This window comes from Leptopilina heterotoma, unplaced genomic scaffold, assembly GCF_015476425.1.
Source record: "Leptopilina heterotoma isolate Lh14 unplaced genomic scaffold, ASM1547642v1 Lhet_114, whole genome shotgun sequence".
NCBI classification, from domain to species: Eukaryota; Metazoa; Arthropoda; class Insecta; order Hymenoptera; family Figitidae; genus Leptopilina; species Leptopilina heterotoma.
In genome coordinates, this window is record NW_025110833.1 from 5815608 (window position 1) to 5840550 (window position 24943).

The 24943-nt window shown below is 24.0% G+C and overlaps 4 protein-coding genes across 15 annotated transcripts in view; 3 read left to right on the plus strand and 1 right to left on the minus strand.

Moving 5' to 3' along the window:
- The window catches only part of LOC122506750 (thyrotroph embryonic factor), a 212559-nt gene extending 207874 nt beyond the window's left edge, over positions 1 to 4685 (plus strand). For 5 of the 9 annotated variants that reach the window (XM_043619114.1, XM_043619104.1, XM_043619108.1 and 2 more), the window contains 3 exons: positions 860 to 1008; positions 2065 to 2202; positions 3547 to 4685. In XM_043619114.1, the coding sequence (XP_043475049.1) occupies positions 860 to 1008; positions 2065 to 2202; positions 3547 to 3633 (374 nt within the window). In that variant the 3' untranslated portion in view covers positions 3634 to 4685. The remainder of the gene's footprint in view (positions 1 to 859; positions 1009 to 2064; positions 2203 to 3546) is intronic. The other 4 variants (XM_043619087.1, XM_043619093.1, XM_043619081.1 and 1 more) reach the window with 3 other exon arrangements.
- Positions 1 to 24943, minus strand: part of LOC122506720 (dual specificity protein kinase pyk3-like) — a 63700-nt gene that overhangs the window by 12523 nt on the left and 26234 nt on the right. For 3 of the 4 annotated variants that reach the window (XR_006302016.1, XR_006302015.1, XR_006302018.1), the window contains exon 6: positions 13714 to 13794. The gene's annotated coding sequence lies outside the window, so the exon portion shown is untranslated. Of the gene's footprint in view, positions 1 to 13713; positions 13795 to 13974; positions 14025 to 24943 lie in introns of all 4 variants that reach the window. The other variant, XR_006302017.1, reaches the window with a different exon arrangement.
- Positions 10930 to 12912, plus strand: LOC122506741 (translation initiation factor eIF-2B subunit gamma). Its single transcript, XM_043619065.1, has 4 exons — positions 10930 to 11747; positions 11888 to 12200; positions 12336 to 12553; positions 12667 to 12912. The coding sequence occupies exons 1-4, from the start codon at positions 11074 to 11076 to the stop codon at positions 12821 to 12823; spliced, it is 1362 nt and encodes a 453-aa protein (XP_043475000.1). The 5' UTR covers positions 10930 to 11073; the 3' UTR covers positions 12824 to 12912.
- Positions 14237 to 19174, plus strand: LOC122506709 (AFG3-like protein 2). The gene is made up of 12 exons (XM_043619031.1): positions 14237 to 14423; positions 14796 to 14916; positions 15039 to 15351; positions 15455 to 15548; positions 15847 to 16009; positions 16091 to 16226; positions 16374 to 16492; positions 16748 to 17023; positions 17127 to 17354; positions 17484 to 17887; positions 17985 to 18203; positions 18315 to 19174. The coding sequence occupies exons 1-12, from the start codon at positions 14340 to 14342 to the stop codon at positions 18597 to 18599; spliced, it is 2442 nt and encodes an 813-aa protein (XP_043474966.1). The 5' UTR covers positions 14237 to 14339; the 3' UTR covers positions 18600 to 19174.

Sequence of the window (24943 nt, forward strand, 5' to 3'; positions counted from 1 at the left end):
TTCTGTATTAATTACCTCCTGACATTTATTAGAAAAAATTTTTTCAATTTTTTTAAAATTTATTATTCAAAAAAGGTGTTTTTGTTAATTATTTTCATATCCTCACGTTTGCATTGTTTATTCGATGTTCATTTTTAATTGTTTTAAATAGTGCCACTAATTATGACTAGATTTATAACCCTATTGTATATTTGTTATTTTCAATTAATATTTTTTTAATATATTTTTTATACATTATTGTAGTTAATAATTTTCTTTTTATTTATTTTATAAATAATTCGCGTTGGATAAATTCAAAAAAAATTCTATTTTTACTAATTGAAAATGAAATTCTATTTTTATTAATTAAAAACAAAATTTTCGTTTGAATAATTGAAAATAAAATTCTATTTTTATTTATTAAAAACCAAATTTTGTTTTGAATAATTGAAAATAAAATTCTATTTTTATTAATTAAAAACAAAATTTTATTTTACTAATTGAAAATAAAATTCTATTCTGAATAATAAGGCAAAATAAAATTCTATTTTAACTAATTAAAAATAAAATTCTACTTTATCTAATTAAAAACAAAATTCTATTTTTCCTTATTATTTTTGTTTTATTATTTTATTATTATTCTTATTATTATTACTTTTTTTATTATTATTTTTATTATTATTATTTTTATTATTATTTTTTTTTTTAAAGAAAAAACTTTGTATGAACTCGAAGCGACGTTTTCAAATTAAAAAAAAAAAAAGAAAAAATCTTCGAATTCTCAGGATCTGTGTCGCGAACGGTGAGATTAGAATTTTTTTTTTTTTAATTTCCAAATAGTAACTAACGTAGTCGTTACCAATTCCCCAATGAGCAACAGATTCCGTGGATTCGTCACGAATACAATATGGCTTGTCTCTTGTAGCGCTTTCGATGGCGTCATCGGGGCGAGATTTCGATCCCCGGACTCGCGCCTTCTCCGACGAAGAACTCAAGCCCCAGCCGATGATCAAGAAATCCCGAAAGCAGGTGAGATTTCAAGTTAATATTTCAATTTCTCACAAAAATCAAATTTTCTTTATTTTCATTTTTAATGTATTTTATTTTTTAAATATTAAAAAATTTTATTCTTTTATTTTTTAAATACTTAAAAATTCCAGTCTTTTATATTTTAAATTTGAAAATCTTTTATTTCTCAAATATTGAAAATTTAATATTTAATTTTTAGAATATTTAATATTTTTTCATTTTAATATTAAACAATTTAATATTTTTAAAAACAATTTTTTTAATAAGCAATATTCTTAATTTTTTTAATTTGTTTAAGTAATAATAAAAATTAAATTTGTAATAATAATAATAATAATAATAATAATAATAATAATAATAGTACCTAATAATAATAATAAATAATAAGAATAATAATAATAATGAATAATAATAATAATGAATAATAATAATAATAATAATAGATAATAATATTGATTATAATAATAAATGCATTTTTACGTTCATGGTAATAATAATTAATTATTTTATAAAATAATTTTTTATAATAATTTGATTACAGTTTATTAATATTAATATTATAATTCATTATTTAATATTAATATTATAATTAGTTGTCTAATATTAACATTATTAATTTTCCTATATTATAAATAATAATCAATTGGGAGTTTTTCTCGAAAATTCTTTCCTTGAAATTTATCCACCATTAATCGATTATTAATTAAGAAAAGAAAAAAAAAGAAATTATCATTCATCAATCATATTCGTGCACTTTAATTTGTATAATAGATATGTTATTTTTTAAGAAGAAAAAATTAATTAAAATTCATACGTACATGAAATTAAAAAATTTTTTCACTAAACTCTTAATTACTTAATTAGTAGATTTTCAAGTCAGAAACATTAAGAGGCTAAATATAGATAATTACATTGTAAAAAAAAATTACATTTTTGTTTGTTTAAAAAAGGAGTTTTTGTTGTAAAAGAGTGATATGAGCGTTGTGAATTAATATTTTTTTCCGATTAATAATACGTTGGTTTTGATGAAATAAATTTTTTTCTAAACGTTTTCAGTTTGTTCCGGATGATTTGAAGGATGACAAATATTGGGCACGTCGTAGGAAGAATAATATGGCCGCAAAACGTTCAAGGGATGCGAGACGCATGAAGGAGAATCAAATAGCTCTCAGAGCTGGATTTCTCGAAAAAGAGGTAAAAAGAAATTTATTTTTTCTTTTAGAAAAATTACCTTTTTTGGAAATTTATTTCTTTTTTTTAAATTAGATTTTTGGGTGTTTATTTTCAAAATTTATTTTCAGAATTTATTTCTGGAATATTTATTTCGTGAAAACTAATATTTATTATTTATTTGGTTTACTCTTATTTATTTCCATTTAAGAAAAAATAAATAAGTAGAAAAAAGGAAGAAAAGGAGAAGAAAAATAGAAATGAGGAAAAAATTAGAAAAAAAAAATTTAATTTAGAAATTTAATTTAAACTAAATTTTATGATTTATAAATTCCAGAAATATGGAAAATGAATTGAATTCGTTAAAACGAGATAAATATGATAAAAGCAACCTTGAAAAATTCGGGAGGAAAAAAAAATTGCAACGCTCTTTGAGCTTGAAGTTATCAGAGAGAGACTACTTCAATTTCTTTCCTTTTTTTCATCACATTTTCTATAATCTTGCTGGAGGCAACTTCTTTTTTTTCTTTTAATGTAAAAAAGAAAAAAAAAGCAAAGAAAACTTTTTAACGCGTTAAGCTGATAAGTTCGTCGAAAAACGAAAAGAAATATGTGTCTAGTAAAGCAGACAGAAACATGACTATTTGTAATTCTCTGATAACTTGGGTGTGGCAAGATTTCCCTTCTTATTTTTCCTTTTCATCTCGTATACTTGTCTTCCACTTTTAATTTTATATCTCAACTCATAATTCTTTGAAAATTACTTTCCGTTCAATTTCTTTTCAATATCTTTCCTCTATTTCTCTTTTCTCAACTGGTAGCAGTGGAGAATCTAGGAAATTTATTTCACTAAAAGTAAAAAAAATAATAAAAAATAAAAAAAAAATATAAGAAAAAGTATAAGAAAAAAATTTAAAAATTGTAAGAAAAGAATATAAGGAAAGAATAAAAAAAATATAAGGAAATATATAAAAACGAAAGAAAAAAATACGAGAAAAAATAAAAGGAAATAATAAAAATACATCTAAGAGTAAACCATTAATTAATCGAATAATTTGATATAAAAATAAATATAGAAATTAATATAGAAATAAATGAGTAAATAAAATGAGAAATAAATAAATTGAGAAATAAATAAATAGAAAAATAAATTAGAGAAATTTCTCTATTTATTTCTCAATTTATTTACTCATTTATTTCTTCATTTAATAAAGCAAAGTAACTAAAAAATAAATACAGAAAAAATAAACAAAAAAATAAAAAAACAATAGTTTCGCAAATGAATAATTATTTTTCATAACAAAAAAAAAAAGAAAGAAAAAAATTCAAATCGATTTTTTCAATTAATGTTTCGATTTTCTTTTGCAGAACATGGGCCTACGGCAGGAGTTGGACCGGTTAAAGAACGAGAACATGTTACTTCGTGATAAGCTCAGCAAATACACGGACGTCTAACCGGGAGAGTATTTCTGCTCTTGCTCTTCGTCGACTCTTTCTCGCCGCACTTGTAGTCATTTTACGAAAGTCATGACCGCGTCGTAGAAAAAAAATTCACACACACATACACTCAAAAAAGAAAAAAAAAAGAAAAACGAGGACACATTTTTTTCTTTTTGAAACAAGAAAAAGGAGAAAAAAACTCACGAAAAAAATCTTTTCCTACTCAAGAAAAAAAAAAGAAAACCAAAGGAAACTATTTCAAAAGAAGGACAGCAGGAAATTTTTCGAAAAACATGCAGAGTTAATCGTAAAAGAAATAGATTTTTTGTAAAGAAATAGTTTTTCGAAAGAAAAAAAAAATTGAGAAAAGATTTTCAAGAAAAAGAAATGGGGAAAAAAGGAGAAAAAGTTTTGGATGAATCAAGGCGCAGAATATTGGAAAATTAGTGAGAAAAAGAGACGGACGACGAGGAAGATAAAGAAAAGAGAGAGAGAGAGAAGGAGAAAGAAAGAGAAGAGAGGAAAAGAAGAAGAAGAAAAGAAGCAGTGCCCTTAATTTTTACTTCCTTTTTTTTTGCGCAATATCTTTATCTCTGTCGTCTTCCTCTCGTCCAAAAATCCCTCCTTCCTCCGATCCTTTTTTACTCCTTTCCCTCTTTTCTTTTTTTCCCCCCTGACCCCCATACACAATTATTATTGTCCTCTTTTCATCACTTGTACATAGTTATATGTATAGTTAGATTATATATAAATATATAAATATAAATGATATCGATATATCCTAATACAGTATGAACAATACTAGGACAGAGAAAAAGATATATTGTTTATTAAATAATTGTATCTGCGCCTACCGAGAGAGAAAGAGAGAGAGAGAGAAAAACAAAATTTCACGCATATTTACAGATATAGAAATCCTATAATAGCAGGTATATTATAATATACAATTAAACAAAATCAACAGAATGATTAAAAAAAAAACTCGAGAGAAAAACGACCCACACGTATGTTAAATGAAATAAATCTCGCATTAAAAAAATTAACGATCAAGTTTTAATACAGGCTCCGAAAATACAATTGAGGCCTTGGATCCAATAACTCGCCCGACGCTCGGAGGAACGCGCAACTGCCAGTCAGTGAGCAGTGAGCGCCTCTGGGCCACTCACTGCTACCCGACTGGTATTAGCGCGTGCCTTCGAGCGTCGGGCGAGTTATTGGATCCAAGGCCTCAATTAAACTTTAGGCTCAAAAAAGAAACATTTTAATTATTTGCAAATTGCGAGGCAAATTGTATTTCCCGCTTCAGGAAAAAAACTGTGACAATTTTAAATTTTACATAATAATTCAATTTTCTTTTTTCTTTAAAACGTCGGTGAAGTTCATAATGTTTATAATCAACAATTGAAGAAAATAATTCATTCTCACATGGAAATAAAAATTTTTCTCCTCTTCCTTTTGTTTAAAATATTTGACAAAAAGGTTGTAAATTTTCCAAGCGAAAATATCTACAAAAATTTTCATAGAAAATAATATTTAGCTCTAATTGTCTTTTCCTTTTGTTTGAAATATTTGACAAAAAAGTTGTAAAATTTTCCAAGCGCAAATATCTATAAAAATTTTCATAGAAAAAAATATTTCTCTTGTAAATTATTAATTGTAAACGTAAACTTAATGAAATATCTAAAAAAGTTTCTAGAGAAAAAGATTCTTCCAAACTAAATCGTTAATTGTAGACGTTATAAATTTCGCTAAAGTTAACAGAAAGAATTTTTTCTACTAAATCGTTAATATTGTAAACTTCATAAACTTCACTAAAGTTGAACGAAAGAACTTTTTGTCAATAATTGTAAATAAAAAGATTTTTGCAATATTTGAAATTTTCATTTTTTTTGGCAATAATTTTTAAAAAAATAATTGTTGTCAGTAATTAAAAATGTTTGACAATAAATGAAAAATTTTGTTGGAAAATAAAAATTTTGATAATAATTTCAAATCTGGCAAAACAGTAAAGAAAAAGTTCAAAATTAACTTTTAACAATATGTAATTAAATTTAAATTATCAACAAAAAAAATTAATGATAGAAATTCAAATTTTATATCTTGTATTTAAGTAGAAAAATTAAATTAAATAAAGAAAAATTTATTAAAGAAGGAAAATTAAATTAAAAAAAGGAAATTTTATCAAAAAAAAAAGGAAAAATTAAATTAAGAAAAGGAAAAAATTAATTAAAAAAAGGAAATTTTATCAAAAAAAAAGAAAAATTAAATTAAAATGAAAAATTAATTAAAAAAAGAAAAATTAAATTAATAAAAGGAAAAATTAAATTGAAAAAAGAAAACAAAATTTAAAAAAAGGAAAAATAAGTTAAATTTAAATTGAACAAAATTTTTCAATTATTGCAGTTCCAAATCAATTAAAAATTGTTGATCAAAATAAAAAATTTGTTGACTAAATTAGGTTTATGTTGAGTAAATGTTTCGAGCCTCAAATTTGGTGACACAATTTGAGATGTTGAAATTTTTTTGATTAAAAATCACTTACGAACTGGTGACTACTAATTGCGATAATTATATGAAAATTGTCAAAGTTTTCATCCATACGAAAATTAAAAATCTCTCATTCTCTCTCTTTTCCACTTTCGTTTTCAACTCTTAATTATTTATTTATTTTTCTTTTGTCTCTCGATTTAATTATTATTAATATTATTATAGTTTTATAGAAAAAAAGTCCCCTGGCTTTCTTACATTAATCACATAGCACTGCCAAATTAAAAAAAAAAATAGAAGAAAATTATATTTAAAAAAAATCACTTGAATTAAAAATTACTATTTAAAGAAATGAGATTTATTCAAGTGCAATTTTTTTACGTTTTTTTTTAAACAAAATTGTGCAATTTTTATGAAAAAAAATCTATATTAATATTTTGAAAATTTTAATTTTGAAATTATTTCGAAAATTGTTGCTTTATTAGCAAATTGTGTGAGTATTGAGTTTCTAAAATTTTTACGAAACTCTTGTTTCGAAAATGTTTTTGTTATGAGAATTTTTTCTTTAAAAAAAATATATTTTGAGAATTTTATTTAAGAATATTTTTTAGTCGAAAGAAAAAAAAATTCTATTGAGGAAAATTTTCCTTTTTCTACAAACTTTTGTTTATTAGAAATTTTCTATTATATAGAATTCTCTATGTTGTAAAAATATTGTATATATATTATAATTTTTTTGTAGAAAAATTCTTGTTGAATTTGTCTTGTTTGAATTTTATCGTAGAAACATTTTTGTTTTTTAAAATATTCATTTTTTTTCAGCATTGAAAAAATTCAATTTAAAATTTCGAATTTATTGATGAGCTAAAAAAAATGTAGTGTCAGACGTGAACTAAATTTTAATTTCAATTATGAAACAAAATTAAATTTCGAAATTAATTCAAAGTTTATTTAATTTCGAAATTAATTTTAAATAAATGTTAATTAAATTCATTTGGAGTTAAGTTGATAATTTTGCTGAATTTAATGGAAATTTATTACTATTTACATATTTAATTATTTAATTAATTTAAAATTGGTAAATTTTAACCGAGAAATATAATTTTATAAAAATTGTTCAACTTAATTGAAAGTTTCTCGTAAACTCTTTGGTCAAAAAAAAATATTTAAATTATTTAAAAACAATATTTTTCGAATACGTCGAAAAAAGATACTAAACATAGAAAATTTGTACTCGAATTTAGTATTTACGGTGATAATATAAAAAAAAGAACTTATTCTTTAAAATAAGTGACCATTTACATCCATTATATTTATTGCATCTGGCACAAGTTTAATAATAAGTATTTCTAATTTTATCGTTTTTTTTATTTCCTAAACTCATCCCTTAATTTAGTATTTACTCAATAACAATTTTAAAATGTAAAAAAATATTAACCTCATTGTATAAATTTTGAAAACGAAAGTCGTAAGAGAGAGAATACAAAAGTAAAATTTTGAGAGAAAGAAAGAGCCTTGAATATTAAAACGAAGTAAAAAAATAAAATACCTACAAAATTTCTGATAGTGAAAACAGAATAAATTTTCTGTTTTTGAAAAAAGAAAAATAATTATTTCGCTTTATTATACTACTTCAGAATCGTTAGGATTAAATAAAAATATCCCCTACATGGTGATGGTGACATAATAGCGATTCTCAATTACTATTTTAATTTTTTTTCTCCTATTAATAAAAAGAATTCAAATACTTTTCTTAGTTTTTAATGAAGAATTCACGACATACTATTTTTCTTTCTTCCTAAACAGAAAATTTATAATTCTAAATGAGAACAAGAGAAGAAAAAATTAAAACGAATGGAAAATCATTTTTAAAAAAATGCGTGTAACTATTCTCAAGACTCATTGAAAAATTGTTAAGAAAAAAAGATATTAATGGCTGCGAATAAAATTTACAAAAAAAAAACCCATCGTTTTTCAACGCAAGACCATTTCAAGGGTCTTCTACTTCTTCTTTAAGTTTTTAGATGTTTATTTTGTTCTAATAGATGAAAACAAAAAAAAACTGAAGTCGAAATGAAACAAAAAATCATGTAGTGTGTTTGACATGTCAATTTGTCATGTTTTTTTTTAAATTGTTAATAATGTAGTAAAGAAAATGGTTCAAAAATATTTTTTTTCTTTTTTTTTTATTGAAATTACAATCTTTTTGATTTCTTTTAAAATGTGAAATTTTATCCGAGAAATTTTCTAATGAAAAAATAAATTCAAATACAGAAAAATTGTTATAACGGAAAGAAAAAAAGAAAATATTGTAATGCATTTTGTTTTTGAACCATTGTAAAAAAATGTCCTAGAGCCAGAGATTCGGCAAAAATTGTTTTTTTAATATTTAAAAAAAAACAAGGAAATTTTTTTTCTGCGCTTATTTGTTTTTCCCTTTATCAAAAGAGAGCAGAATCAAATTAAAAAAATCAGTGATCGATCAAACTTTCAAATTTTTCTTATTTACAACAAAAAAAAAAAAAAGGATTTAAAAATATCGCTCCTTTCCTCATTAATCGTGTTTTTTATTCATACATTCATTTTCTGAGATCTACGCTTCGAATTTTTTTTTAAAATAATTAATCCGCTGTATGTTCGCGCGTCAATAGTGGCTCCGAAAAAAAATTGTTAAAAAATCGATCAAACTTTTTTCGAATTTAACTATTAATTAATAATTATTAATTAGTAATTAATAATTAATAATTAATAAATTCGAAAAGCGTGCGCCACTAAAAGAAAAAAAATGCGAAATCCGTGCAAATTGCTGAGTCTCTGTAGAAATAAATTTGCGTCGTCGAAAAAAAAATTTCTATTTACTAAAAAAAGAAACAAAAAAAAAATCATGCATCGAAAATTACAAAACAAAATTACAAGCAAAATTAAATTATCAAGAAAAAAAGCAACTACATCGAAATTAGTCATTTACAATTTTTTTTATATTGAAATAAAATGAATATTTGTCAAACAAAAAAAAAAACTCGAATTTTCCCCAAAAAAAAGATGTAAATAGTCAGATGCTTATTTTGTCTTGATTTTCGAGATTAAAAAAAAAGATGCACGGTTAATAATCTAGCACGATTGGACAATAGAGAGTAAAAAAATGGAGAAATAAAAAAAAAATGTACTAGAAAATTGATAGTTGTAGCGGAATTTAAATAGTACGCTATTTAATTACGCTCACAGTTTTAATTGACAAAAAGAAAATATCTTTGTAAACTAAATTAAACGCATTGAGCCGTAGTTTGTATGAAACTGAGTAAAGAAAAAATAATGGAAGTTTAAGACGATGTCATCCGATCCACACACAAAAAAAAAAGAATGAAACACAAAAAAAAAACGATGTGAAAATGACCATCATCAGCATGAAAATCTTGTGTAACACATTTCGAGAAATATATGTATTTGTTATTGTTTTAATTGAATACTGATTTTTTTCATTTCCCACCATTTATCGAAATCTTTATTTAAAAAAAGAACAGTTTTCTATTTTCAGTCCTCAGATTGACTTTAACGAGCAAAAAAAATCGCTTTAGTCGATTAAAAATAGAAAAAAAAGTCGAAAAAGTCGAAAAAGTCGTTTATTTAATTTAGTATTGTCACAAAAATTTTATTTTGTATTTCTTTGATTCTTCACTGATTTCTAAATTCATTTAATCAAAACTTGAATAATTTTGCTAAATAAATATTTAAATATTTCTTATTTCTTTTTTCACGAGAAATGAAATTAAAAAAATGTCAACTTCTGAAATTTAATAATTTCCAAAAACTAAAACTAAAACCCTTCCAAAAATTTTTAATTTAATTTTTATTTAAAAAATAATGAAATTTTTTGAAGAGTTTTAATTATAAATGATTTTTTAAAAATTCTGAAATAGTAAATTTTTGAAAAATTTAATTTCTTCGAATTTGTTCGATGATAATTGAATCTTAAAAAAAAATGATAAAAAATTCTAAGAATTATTTTTTTTATAAATATTGTAATGTAATTTTTCGAAAATAATTGAAAAATCTTTATATAATTAAAAGAAAAAATAATTTTCTGAAGAATTTTAATTAAAAATTTTAAATATGTTTATTTTCTCTAAAATGTTAAAAATAATTCTAAAAAATTTTAATGTTATTATTTTATGTATGTATTTGAATTTTCTGAAATATTGAAAATATTGAAAACAATTGAATTTTACAAAATTAAAACGAAATTTCATTAATTTTCTTTTTTAGTTAAAGATTATTCATTAGAATTTTTGATAATTCAATTACTTCCAAAATTTTCAATTAAAATTCTGTAAAAGATATGTTTTAAAAATTTGTAATAAAATACTTGAAAAAATGATTTATCTTCAATTAAATTTTACAAAATTTCAATTATTCAAAATCTTTTTAATTGTATATTTCAAAAATTTAATTAGAAAAATTATTCAAAAATAAATTTTTAAAGATTTGTCTATTGTTATGCTTTTTACACTATAAAAATTGAAATAAGTTGCATTTTATACTAAAAATATATAGCATTTCGCAAAATTTGGAAGAAAAGTCGAAAAAGTCGCAATTTTTTTAATATAAGTCGATAAAAGTCGTATTATTTGAAAATAGTCGAAAAAAATCGAAAAAGTCAAAATATCCGACGTCTGATTTTGAATATTCGTAAAAGTCGCGCCTGAAATTCGTAATACAGTTCGTTTAACTTCGGTCGTTTTCGTGTCGTCGGTGAAATCCGATTGGCCATTGCAAATAATCCACGTTCCTGATTGGTGGGCACGCTTCAATGCAATCTGTCATTTAAATTCCAAGTTTCTAGGTTATGTACAAATATTCGCAATGCTTGTTGCTTGTTGCACTCTTAAAATTCTTCAAATTCTATACTCCCCTTAGTGAAATATTAGAAAATAATTGTTCGAAATAACAAAGGTTAACAAATTATTAAAAATGATGCAAGTGGGTGATTTCGAGGCAGTGGTACTAGCCGCTGGGAAAGGTTCCAGAATGATGGAACTCACAGCTGGAAAGCCAAAGTGTTTACTTCCAATTGGTAATTATCCAATGATTTGGTATCCACTGAGACTATTGGAGAAAACAGGGTTTAATACGGCATTTATTATTGTTGCCGAATCATCGAAAAGTGAAATAATTTCAACACTAGATAAATTGAGTCTTAAAATTAAACTCGAAATGATTGGTGTCTCAGAGGATGATTTAGGTACTGCTGACTCGATGCGTCTTATTTATGAGAAAGTGAAAAAAGATTGTCTAGTCATTTCTTGCGATTTAATCGCAAATGTTGATATAACACCTGTTTTGAATTTATATAGAAAACATAATGCGAGTATAACGGCATTAATGCTTCCGGTACCGAAAATTTCTGATGACACCATTATTGCTGGACCGAAAAGTAAACAAAAACCAGAGACCGATTTAATTGGCATTGAGGCAAAGACAAATCGATTGGTTTTCTTTGCATCGGCTTCTGATTTTGAGGAGAATGTCTTTTTACCTGCGAGATTATCGCAGAAGCATACGGATTTTAATATTCATTCGAAACTGTTGGATGCACATCTTTATGTTATGAATAAATGGGTCTTGAAGTATTTGGCTTTTAATAAGTAAGGAATTTATATTTTGACGTTCACGATTATTATTTTTCTCTCTTATTAATTCTCTTTCTTTTTTTCTTTCTCTTTTTCTTTGTTTTTTCCTTTCTTTTTTCCTTTTTTTTCTTTTAATACAAAAATTTTGTTTTCAGGAGTTTTATTTCGATAAAGGGAGATTTTCTACCGTACATCATATCCAAACAATTGGCAAAACCGCCAAAATGCTTTGTGGATGACAAGAATACTTCGATTGTAAAATTGAATATAAAGGAGGATATTCAACGTTTTTGTAGTGAGACTTATTTGGATGGACTTAGTAGGGAAATGTCTTCCTTTAACGATTGTAATTCGAGTTTAGACAATTCTTATCACGACGATATTATCAGATGTTATGCTTATAAAGTCACTGAACAATGTGGTCTGAGGGCGAATACGATCCAAATGTACAGTTTAGCAAACGCTACGGTAAGATTTCCCTTAAAAACTTTTCTATTTAATTGATCAAGAGGAAAAAAAGTAAATTTAAATGGTTTTGTAACCATTTAAAATTTTCAATTTTTAATTCTAAATAAAAATCAAACTGAAAATATTTAAATCTAGATCGATAAATGGTGGGAATTCGGAAGCAATGACTCGAAAATATCTCCAAACGCAACTGTAAAAAGTACTCAACTTCAAGATTGTCGTATTGACAATAATGTTTTAATTGACGAAAAAACATCACTGAAAGAAAGCAATATTGGTGCCAAGTCTACAGTTGAGACAAAAACGAGAATTTCAAATAGTATAATTATGGACAATGTGACGATTAAGCAGAAGTAAGAAACAATTTTTAATTTAAAATCAATGATTAATTTAAACATTTTTTAATCTTTTAATTAAAGATCAAATAATTTTAACTTTCTCTAATTATTTTTTTTCTTTAAAACAGGTGTGCGATTATTAACAGCATTCTCTGCAATGGATGTGTCATTGAGAACGAAACTGTCTTAAAAAATTGTTTAGTAGGTGCAAAATTTACCGTCTCAACTGGTCAGGAACATTCTCACGAAATGTTAACCGACGCCGATGAATTAATGGAAATTTAAATTTCTATTTTAACTTAAAATAATTCTTCTCTTTGTTTTTAATTCTGTAAATACGATTTTTTTTTTGGAAATAAAAATTTGCATATTTATATTTTGTAGCTACTTAATTATTCAAATAATTAATGATCCGAAAATTAAATTCTTGCAAAGTATTAAACAAAAAATTAAAAATAATTGAATTGTTTTAAAGAATTTATTTCAATTTTCTTGAAAATAATGGAGTTTTTAAAAATTAATTTTTACTGAAAATTTTGAAAGTAATTAAATTTTATGAAGATTTTCTTTCAAGTTTTTTAAATAATCAGGTTTATTATAAACTGAAATTAATAATTTTCCTATTAAATTATATTAAAATTATTCACAGAAAATTAAATTCTTTTAAACAATTTTATTGGACTTTTTGTAAATAATTACATTTTTTTTAAGAATTTCATTAAATTTTGTAAAAATAAATGCAATTTTTTAAAAAAAATTTAATTGAAATTTTTGAAAATAATTGAAATTTACTGAGAATTTTATTAAAAACTTTTCAGAACAATTAAAATGTTTAGAAAAATTTTATTACAATTTTTAAAAATAATTGAACTTGTTAGAGAAACTTTATTAAAATTATCTTAAATATAATTGAATTTTTTTCTAGAAATTTTATTAAAATTGTATTGAAAATAATTGAATTTCTCAGAAGAATTTTACAATTTATTAAAATAATTGAATTGTTTTAAAGAATTTTATCATTAGAATTGTTGAAAATAATTGAATTTTTATTAAAACTCTTGAAAATAATTGAATTGCTCTAAAAAATATTATTACTTATGAGAATAATGAAATTCTTGCGAAAAATGTTATTAAATGTTCTATTATTTATTTTAGAAAAATAGAATACTACTCACATTTTTCGAAATTCTCCATTGTAGAATATTGTCCAAATCGTCGAAATCATCCAAATTTTACACTAAAATGATGAAAATTACCTGTAAAAATTATTTAATAATTAAAAAAAAATTGCAAACATTCTCTAATGTATAAAATTTAAAAATGTCTTAACATAAAAAAAACAGAAATAGGTTATAAAATTTTTGTTTACATCGTTCACATAAACGTTCAAATGTTCTATTATTTAGTTTAGACAAAATTAATAAAATACTACTCACATTTTTCAAAATTCTCCAGTATCCAAATTAGCCCCCGTTCACAAAATTTACTAAAAATGATCAAAATTCCCGACTTGTAAAATTAATTGAGAAAATTTGCAAATGTTTACATTTCACAAAACTAAAAATTGTTTTTAAAGAAATTTAAAACCAGACTGACAGAAACATGTTGAGAACTGGCTTTTATAAATTATTAAGGCTCATTTCCAAATTACGATTAATGTCGCATGTGTCGTGCATTGAAAATATGACCAGAGGATTAGAAAATGGTGGACAGACTTTAACCGGTGTGTGTTATTGACAGTGTCTAAAAATTAATTTCAACAATTTTTTGTAATAAATATTTAAAAATTAATGAATACAGTATGGCCCATTTGTTATTATCATTAGGTAGCAGAGTTGAAAGAATTGTTTTTAATTCTACACAAAAGGGAAGAATTGATTTTCAGGTGAGTACTCGAAACATAATGACCTAACCTAAAAATTATTTTTTCATTGGAAATAATTTTTATTATTAAAATCACGTTATTTCAAATGAACAATTAAATAAAATAGTAAATATCTCTTTTGAGAATTAATTACTAGAGACGAAATAAACAATTTTTTGTTCCATTTTCTTGAATGATGTAGTTTTCACTAATTTTTGGTAATTTTGTGTTTATGTAACATTGATGTTGTTCAATTTTGTGAAATAGTTTCCAACATTAATGAGAAAGTGATATAGAGAATATTTAGATTTTATTTTTTTTCTGCTTTTATAAAATAAATATTTTACTTTGTTATGTAATGATTATAATTGTTTTCTTTATTTTCTGTTACAGCTATGGAGACGATTAACGATGTTAAATAATAAAAAATTATCGGCTCTTGAACATCTTCATCAACAGTTGCAATTACATTCGGAGAAATCTCGAAAACATTTTGAATATTTATTCAGATTGGGTAAAAAAAAATCTGTTTTTAATTTATCTTTTTCAAAATTATCGAAAAATTGTATTTTTACTAATCTTAGTTAATTTTTTTAAAATCTTCTATTCTATTCTATTTATCTTGACAAATTTTAGGTGGAAAGAGACAAAATGTCAAATGTAGTGGAAAAAGTGGAAAAAATGAACCGCCGAAAGAAGCGTTAAAACCAAATAAAGATGATCCAAGTGGATTTCGTATTAAATTTGGATTTCGTTTGGGAGAAGGAGGAGTAGGTGGTGGAGGCGGTGCAGGTGGTGGTGGACCACGAGGAATGGGAGATAAACCATTTAATAGTGGTGATAAAAAATGGATTCCTTATGCAGTCGGAGGTTTTACTTGTTGTATTATATTGGCAACTTTAGTCAATTCAAAACAAAGAGAAATTACCTGGAAGGATTTTTTAAATAAGTAATATAAAAAATATTTTTCTTTAAGAAACAATTTTCTGAAAAAAAATTCCTTTTTTCTAGAAGGAGAGAATTTTCTTTTTATCATTAAATTTTCCTTTCAGTTACTTAAATAGAGGATCCGTGGAACAATTAGAGGTTGTTAATAAAAAATGGGTCCGCGTTCGTCTTGCTCCAGGAGCGTCGGCCGATAACTCGGTAATGTTTTTCAAATTACTTTGATAATCTTATCTCAGAAAAAAAGGAAAGTTCATTACCAAAAACATTAGCGCCTAATGTGAAACATATTTTTAAAGAATTTATTTTTTGTTATTTCATATTTAAATAGTTTTAAATGGATAATTAATTGATAATAATTATCTAATAATAGAATTAACTAAATAGTTCATAACATAATTATAATATTTTGTTTATAATTAAAATTAAATTTTTATTAACAAATATAATATTTATTTACCTTTAGTTTATTTATTTTTCGAATTTAATTTTATTGCAGACTTTGTGGTTTAATATTGGCAGTGCCGATACTTTTGAGAGAAATTTGGAGAACGCGCAGCTTGAATTGAATGTGGAACCGCAAAATTATATACCAGTTATTTATAAAGTTGAATTGGAGGCCTCACACCTTATTGGTTATTTACCAACACTTATTCTTATTGGTTCGTTTAATTCTTCGCTTTTTACTTAACAAAAACGTTAATTTTTCTTTTTTTAAATTCGTTTTTTAATTCATTTTCTAGGATTTTTATTGTACGGTTTCAATCGTTCCGCTCAAATGATGGGTGGCAGGGGAGGTAAAAAAGGTGGACTTTTCGGTGGTGTTATGGATTCCAATGCAAAATTAATCAACAACAAAGACATTGAAGTTCGATTCAAGTAATTTTCAATACTTTCTGTTTTCTATTTTTAGAGAAATTTATAATTAAAATTACTATTAGTTTTTCTACTGTTAAAATTTCTATTTTTGGTAAATAATTATTTAAGAAAGGGTTTTAATCTCGTCTTTTATTGTTAAACTTTTAGGGATGTTGCCGGCTGCGAAGAGGCTAAAATCGAAATCATGGAATTTGTCAACTTTTTGAAAAATCCACAGCAATATTTGGATCTTGGTGCTAAAATTCCCAAGGGGGCAATGTTAACTGGTAAATTTTAGATTAGAAATCTTAAATATTAATTAATTTAATTTTAATTAGTATTAAAATTAAATTATTAATTTTAATATCAATTTTAGTATCAATTTTATTAATTTTAGTATTAATTTTATTATGAGTATTGATTTTATTAACTTTAGTAACAATTTAAGTTTATTGTATTTAATTATTTAGATATTTATTAAATTTCTGTTTGAAGTACACTGAAAGAATTTAAAAAATTAAATTAGTGTAAAAAAATTCCAGGTCCTCCGGGAACGGGAAAAACGTTATTGGCAAAGGCGACAGCGGGCGAGGCGAATGTGCCTTTCATTACAGTGTCCGGTTCCGAATTTTTGGAAATGTTCGTTGGCGTTGGTCCGTCGCGTGTCCGAGACATGTTCGCGATGGCTAGAAAAAATGCGCCTTGTATATTATTTATCGACGAAATCGATGCCGTTGGTAGGAAGCGCGGTGGAAGATCTTGGGGCGGACATTCGGAGCAAGAAAACACATTAAATCAACTTCTCGTTGAAATGGACGGTAAATATTAAGAGAAAGATAAAAAACAAAGACAAAAAACATTTATTTAAATATTAATTTCAATTTATTAATCTAATTATAATTAAAAATAATTTTTTTTCAGGTTTCAATTCGACAACGAACGTGGTTGTTTTAGCGGCAACGAATCGAGTGGACGTTTTGGATAAGGCACTAATGCGACCCGGTAGATTCGATAGGCAAATTTTCATACCAGCGCCCGACATCAAGGGACGTGCCTCAATTTTCAAAATTCATTTAGCGCCCATTAAAACTACAATGGATAAAAATGAATTATCGAGAAAAATGGCGTCCCGCACACCCGGTTTCACTGGTAAGTGATATTCACCCAGAAAAGTGTTATCAAGTTTTTTTTAAAGGTGTAAAGATTTTATAATATTGGAATTTCTTTCCTTTTTTTTTTTGGTTGGAAATATTATATTACAAAGGAATTATTTTACAGGTGCGGATATTGCTAATGTGTGCAATGAGGCGGCATTAATAGCGGCTAGAAATTTAAAATCAGGAGTCGATTCACACGATTTCGAGCAAGCAATTGAGAGAGTAATTGCTGGTATGGAGAAAAAATCGCAAGTCCTACAACCGGATGAGAAAAAAACGGTGGCTTATCATGAGGCAGGTCACGCTGTCGCTGGTTGGTACCTTGAGCATGCGGATCCTCTCATTAAAGTTTCTATTATTCCACGAGGGAAGGGTTTGGGTTATGCACAGTATTTGCCACGCGAACAATATCTCTACTCGAAGGAGCAATTATTCGATAAAATGTGTATGACACTCGGTGGACGTGTTTCCGAGGAGATGTTCTTTAAACGAATAACGACCGGTGCACAGGACGATTTACAAAAGGTAAGTTCTTTACTTTTAAAGATAAGTACTTTTTTTAAAAAGTAAGTTCTTTACTTTTATTCATATTTTTTGATCGAACAATGTTTTTAATCTACAGATCACGAAAATGGCTTACTCGCAAATAATTCATTACGGAATGAATGAGAAAATTGGAAATGTCAGTTTCGAAATGCCGGAGCAAGGGTCGCCCTATACAGATAAACCTTATTCGGAAAATACTGCGCAAATGATCGATCAAGAGGCGCGAAAAATGATCGACAGTGCGAAGAAACGAACTCGTCAAGTTTTGGAAGATCACAAAAATGACGTAATTAAGGTGATAAAAAATATTGTTTAATTTATAATTATTCAAAATCCAAAATTATCCAAATTTATTATCAAAGTAATAAATAGAATAGAAAAATAAATAGTTTGCTTGCTTTTTTAGGTGGCAGAGCGATTATTAAAACAGGAAATATTGAGCAGGGAGGATATGATAGAAACATTGGGACCGCGACCATTCAAGGAATTATCGACGTACGAAGAATTTGTCGAGGGCACTGGCTCCTTCGAGGAAGACACATCGCTTCCAAAGGGTTTAAAGGATTGGAATTTATCGAAAGAGGATAAAGAAGCAGAAGCCGAAAAAGAAAGTGAAAAAAGTAATTTAGACAAAGAAACATCGCCCCCGCGTAAAACACCAAAACAAACTAAAAATCAACCTCAACCGTGATTTTAATTTTTATACCTCTCGAGAGCAATGTCCTTATTATATAACACAATTTGTACTTTGTATTATAGTTAAATATCTACATATATATAAATTATAATGTATATATATAATTATACATATATAAAATTATATATATAAAATTATATATATACATATAAAAAATTATATATACATATAATTTAGAAATAACTCATTTCGATTTAAAAATGCTAATGGCGCACTAAGCATTTTTCTTTTTCACACATACTTGTCATATAGTCACGTATAATTTTTTTTTCCTCAATTTTTTCAATATTTGTAAGAAATTTTGAATAATTTTCGTTGTGAAATTAATCCCCCCTATATTTTGTTGAAAGAAAACTGTTAAGCCTTTTTTTTATTTTTTTTTAAATAACAGATCTCATTTAAGCGCCTGATTAATTTTTGAAACGAGTATATTTTAATTAATTTGGAAAAAAGATTTTTTTACGTTTTAGTGGTGACTGAATTGAAAAAACAAAAAAATGTCACAATATATTTATCAGCTGTGAGCTGAAAACGATTGTAAAATAAAAGCAAAAACTGTGAATAAGTAATTCAAGTTTTTTTCATTTTTAAAAAAAAGAAAAATTATTATGCGCGCTAATTTTGAAAATTGGAGTCGTTTCTTAGATTTTTAGAAATTTAGTATTTATTTTACCTTTTTTTTATATATAGAGGCACTTTATGAAAATTATTCTTTAGTGATTTTTTTAAAGGAATAATTATAGTACAATTGGTTATACAACTGCAGAAAAAGAGACGAAAATATGGAGTTTGTTTGTTAATTTTTGTGCTTGTGAAGTTTAAAGAATAAAATATAAAAAAATTGAAATTTGTAAATTTGTAAATTTTGTAAATTTTTCTCAAATCTGCAAATGAGGGGAATTCTTTTTGTTTTCGTAATTGGCGAACAGAAAAAATATAAAAAAAGGTAATAAACGTTTATTTTTTCCTAAATTCTTAAAAGAATTCTTTTTCAAAATAATTTTTTTTCAGATTTGCTGCTGTTAAATTGGGACCAGAGACGAAAAGATTTCAACATTTCGAAAAATTTTTCGAAATTTTTGAATGAAATTTACATTTAAAATTAATGTTCTTTCAACTATGCTTAATAATTATTTTTAAATCGAAAATTCGAAAGAATATTATTACAAAACATGAAGAAATGGATCACTCCGAGTCTTCGACTCGAAGTAATAGTATTATTTTATATTATCTATAATATAAAAATATTGTTACTGTAATTTCTTAAAAATTATTTTCATCATTTTAATTCAATTATTATTTTCTAAATATTAAAATAAAATTCTAATAATTTACGATAAAGTTCTTTTGAGAATTTTCAAATTCATTTGTTTACAATTCAATTTTACCTGAAATTTCAATTATTCGGAAATTCTTCAATTAAATATACATTAGAAAATAAAAACTTGAAATAATTTTAAAAAATTTTGATTAAACTTTTTGAAGAAAATTAGTTTCACAGAATTTTTAATTAAAGGTATGAAAAATTCAAATTTTCAAAGATCTTAATTTGAAATCTTTACAAAATTCAATTATTTCTAAAAATTCCAATTATTAATAACTTCTCCAAAGTTAAATCTAAAACTTTGAATTTAATTTTTAAATCAATTTTTATTAGAAAATTCTACGAGAATTCAATTATTTAAATACAAATGTAAATAATTTATTGAATAAATGAATGAATGTTTCTTAAAATTTAATTCAAATATAGAATTTTATTAACAAATTTATAAATAACTGAATTTTTTCGACGAATGTTTATAGAATTTTTATTAATAATTACATTTTTTGAGGAATTTGATAAAAATTGTATTAAAAATAATTGAAATTCAGCAATGAGTTTTATTATTTATGAAAATAATTGAATTATTGCAAAGAATTTTATAAAAAATTTACAATTGATTTTTTTCGAAGAAATGTATGCAAATTCTATTTTTAATAATTGAATTCCTGTGAAATTTTCATTATTTTAGAAGATAATTAAATATTCGTTTAGAACTTTGTCAAAATTGTTTTTAAATAATTGAATTCTTTTGAGAAATTTTATTAAAATAGTAGAATATTGAAAATCATTGAATTAAGAAAATTTTTTGAAAATAATTGAAATTTTGCCATGAATTTTATTAAAATTTTTGAAAATAATTGAATTTTATTGCTTTAAAAAATAATTGAATTCTTATGACGAATAATATTATTTATAAAAACAATTGAATTTTGCAATGAATTTTATTAAAATTCCTGAAAATAATTGAATTTTCTCGAAGAATTTTGCTATTCAATTATAAAGATAATTGAAATGTTGACAATTTTTTTTGAATCTTTGAAAATAATTGAATTTTTGCAAAGAATTTTATTAATTTTCAAAATAATTGAATTCTTGTAATAAATATTATTATTTATGAAAATAATTGAATTTTACAATAAATATTAAAAAAATTCCTGAATATAATTGAATTTTACAATGAATATTATAAAAATTCCTGAATATAATTGAATTTTGGCGAAGAATTTTTCTATTTTTTAAAGATAATTAAAATGTTGAAGAGAATTTTTAAAAAAATTTTGAAAATAATTGAATTTCTGAAAAGAATTTTAATGTTTATTAAGATAATTAAATTCTTTCAAATAATTGCTTTAAAATTTTAAAAATTAAAACTAATTTCAACAGAATTTAAATTAAAGTTTTTCAAAAAAATAATTCATTTAATGATTTATAAATAATTACTTTATGGCAGTTCTTCAATAAAATTAAGTTATTTAAAATAAATTATTGTCAGAAATAGAAAGAATTTAAGGTTTTTTTTTAAAATTCATGGTAATTTCATAGTTTATGAAACAAACAAAAACACAAAGAATTTTCTTATAAATTCTAAACATTTAATTTTTTTGCAGTACTTTTAACAAAAATCCCCGACTTTTCCCTGATTTTCCTGACCTGTGTCAATCCTGTCTTTATTCAAAAATTAGTTTAAAATTGAAGTAAAGAAAAAGAAAGTTCGAAAGAAAAAAATGAATATTAAGGGGAAAAGAATTACTTTTTCTTCAGAACATTGGTTTATTCTGCGCTACTGTCATGTACACAGATACTCGTAATAAAATTGAAAAACACGTGTGTTAACTACGTGGTCGGGGTTATATTTTTTTTGTAATATAAATTTTGAGTTTTGTTCCATTGTTCGTATATTTTAAAGTGATATTTGTCACTCGCTGTGCAATAATTTCAAAAAAAAGACACAGAAAAACACTTTTTCTACTAATTTAATTCTCTCTACACAAATATTTATAAAAAATAAAAATTCACAATTATTTAAACATTTGGCATTTTTTTTTTTTTTAATATATTTTCAAAAATTCCATTAGTTCTCCAGCGAATGCCAAAATTTTTCTCTTTTAAATCTATAGAAAGGAAAATAGTTAAAAAATACGAAACAAATTTCTTTGTATAAATTTTAAATTCTGGAAAAAAATATTTAAATAGTTTGAGAAAATTGTTAAGAAAATAATTCTTAAATTATCGAAAATAAAGAATGTCACAATTTTATCGTGACCAATTCCATTTCTATATAAATACGCTTCGCTGAATTCCAAATTATCATTTAGTATTATTTTTTTTTGTTTTTTTGGTTTTTTATTTTTTGAAAATGGAATACGCATTTTCTTTTTTTCTTTTTGCAACTTCTACAAAACTATATTGATTTGTTGATTATATATATTGTAGGTTTCAAAATTACCATAAAACTTAGCACTAAATCGCTATAATGAAATATTATACAATCACTAAATTATTGCTTTGTCGTACCTTGTGTATCACACTAATCTAAATTCTATGCACTTATTTATTAATATATATTTATACGTTTTTTTGTTCAAAATTTCTCAAAAGCATTTCGCTCCCGCGATTCATTTTATCTTTATTTTGTTATAAAAAAAATATGTAAATTTTTCTTTGCTTAAAATTCGAGAGAAAAATTGAAAATTTTCGAGTATTATAATTAGAAAATAATTACTAATTATAATGATTATATTTAAAATTACACTAAAAATTATTGGTTGTAATTATTATTAATTATATTAATTATATTAATTATACTAATTATAATAATTTAGTAATTACAATAGTAAACATACTAATTATAATAATATACTAATTATAAAAATACGCTAATTACAATAATAAATATAATTACAATTAAGTAAATAATTACTTATTATCTATACAATTGTTATTAATTATTTGTTTTACAAAGAAAAATATAAAAATACAATTATCTGAAAAATTGTTCTCCTTTGTTTTTTCTCTTATTTCCGAATTCCAATCGCGGGAGCGTAAGCTTAAATAAATTTGCGTTTCTAAAAAATATAATTAGTATCAATTGCCCATTTAAAGGTAAATACAATATAGCGGATCTAAAAATTACAATTTGTCGCAAAACGCTTTTAACGAATATCAGTTCTGCAAACTTGAAAAATTTTGCACGTGTTTTCTACTTTACAATTTTTTTTTATATTTCTAATTAGTTTTATATTTTAAATTCTAAAATTTCTAATACAAAAAGGGGAAAATATCTCGTCGACAAAATGCATCACTATGAAATATAAAAAACATTTCGAAAAATTGTTGAATAATTACAATGTCACAATATTAATGTTACGAATTGTTTTTCTTTTTAAGGAAAAATTCAATTTAAATAGAAATATCGATTTATTCTTCTCGATTTATTCTGAATGTTAATTTTAATTATTGAAATCAATATATTTAATTTTTCACTAACGATACATGGTTATTAATTAAAGTTGACAATATTTTAACAAACATTTCAATATTATTTGATGCAAATTTGAATAAAAATACAAAAAGAATCGAGTCATTGAGTGAAATATGTTAAAAAATAATTCGAGAAGAATACTTCGAAATTCGAATTCTTCCTCTAATTTATAATTGAACTAGAAAAATTTTCTAAAATTGTAAAATCGAATTTTCTTTTTTTTTAGATGAATTTTGCTTTTGCTCGTTTCCAGAATCTAAAATAACACATCACTTCTCATTCGAATTCAATTTGTCTAAAGGCATCGCGATACAGTGCATATAAAACAATTTTTTATTTATTTATTCTACACGCCATCAGTCTCAGTTCGCATATTTTTTTTCTTTTTTTTTGTTTCATGATTTGTGAAAAAATCGAGGATTTCCTCACCTATTTCAGAATCAGGAAACGTTCGAAATATTATTATTATTATTATTATTAATTATTATTATTACTATTTTTCCTGCTATTGACTACAGTTATAAGGTTTTTTTCCATAATATATTTATATGTGTACTTATTCGATTGACTGTCGAGTATTGTTTTCTATAAATAATTTAAGGGCAAGATTGATTATTATTTATTGAGTCTAATACTAGTTGCGGTCAGGCTGAATAAGGACTGAAAAAACTAGATTCGATATTACATTTTTATGTGTAAAAAAAAATCATTCATTCGAAATTCTCTATTTGTGTCTTTTTCTTCATTTTCAATATTTTCCAAAAGTGAACATAATTGTTTTTTTATTTTTCCTTAACTGACAATAAAAAATAACATTTCAATTCCTACAATTTTTTCCTTTTTCATTTATTCTAGTTGTGTAAATTTACAAAAAATCGTTATTTTCTAATTAGCAATTAATTTTATTTTTTTTGCTGTCTTGGTTCGAAAACAAAGTTTTTGGCGCTTTGGAATTATCGCTTGACACAATATAGAGAAGGGGGAATTTTATATTAAATCTTGATAATAAATTGTTAAAAATCGTCGATGTATTAGGACGTTTTAAGATATTCCCTTAATTATAAAAGTAATTTTCGAAAAAAAGTAAAGAAAAATAAGAAATAGTACTCTAAAAACACTCGCTGATAATAAATTTACGTTTTTTCTTGACTAGTTACTCACGTATATCACTATAAATATTCTCACTATTTTTATTTAATTATCTTTGCCAAATATACGCTTAAGGAATGAAAATTAAATTTATTTTTACAATGACTAGAGACAAGAAATAATTATTTTCAAATTAAATTTCTCTCGAGTCAACAATATATTTATAAAAATAATATTAATAACGAAAAATTATATTTATAAAATAAAAATAATATTAATAACGAAAAATTATATTTATAAAATAAAAATAATATTAATATATAACGAAAAATTTAATTATTATCAATATTGAATAATGAGGTAATTAATTACTTGAATTTTTAACGTTGAGCTATTTTTCAGGACACACGAAATGTCCCATTGACGTTATTTGGACAATTTTCA

What these genes read in the sequence shown, in the direction of transcription:
- LOC122506741 (XM_043619065.1), top strand. Translation starts at nt 11,074, where the DNA reads ATGATGCAAGTGGGTGATTTCGAGGCAGTGGTACTAGCCGCTGGGAAA. An exon ending in AAGTATTTGGCTTTTAATAA is followed by an intron (nt 11,748 to 11,887) that starts GTAAGGAATTTA and finishes TTTTGTTTTCAG; the next exon opens with GAGTTTTATTTCGATAAAGG. An exon ending in ACAGTTTAGCAAACGCTACG is followed by an intron (nt 12,201 to 12,335) that starts GTAAGATTTCCC and finishes ATTTAAATCTAG; the next exon opens with ATCGATAAATGGTGGGAATT.
- LOC122506709 (XM_043619031.1), top strand. Translation starts at nt 14,340, where the DNA reads ATGGCCCATTTGTTATTATCATTAGGTAGCAGAGTTGAAAGAATTGTT. An exon ending in AGGGAAGAATTGATTTTCAG is followed by an intron (nt 14,424 to 14,795) that starts GTGAGTACTCGA and finishes TTTCTGTTACAG; the next exon opens with CTATGGAGACGATTAACGAT. An exon ending in GACATTGAAGTTCGATTCAA is followed by an intron (nt 16,227 to 16,373) that starts GTAATTTTCAAT and finishes TTAAACTTTTAG; the next exon opens with GGATGTTGCCGGCTGCGAAG.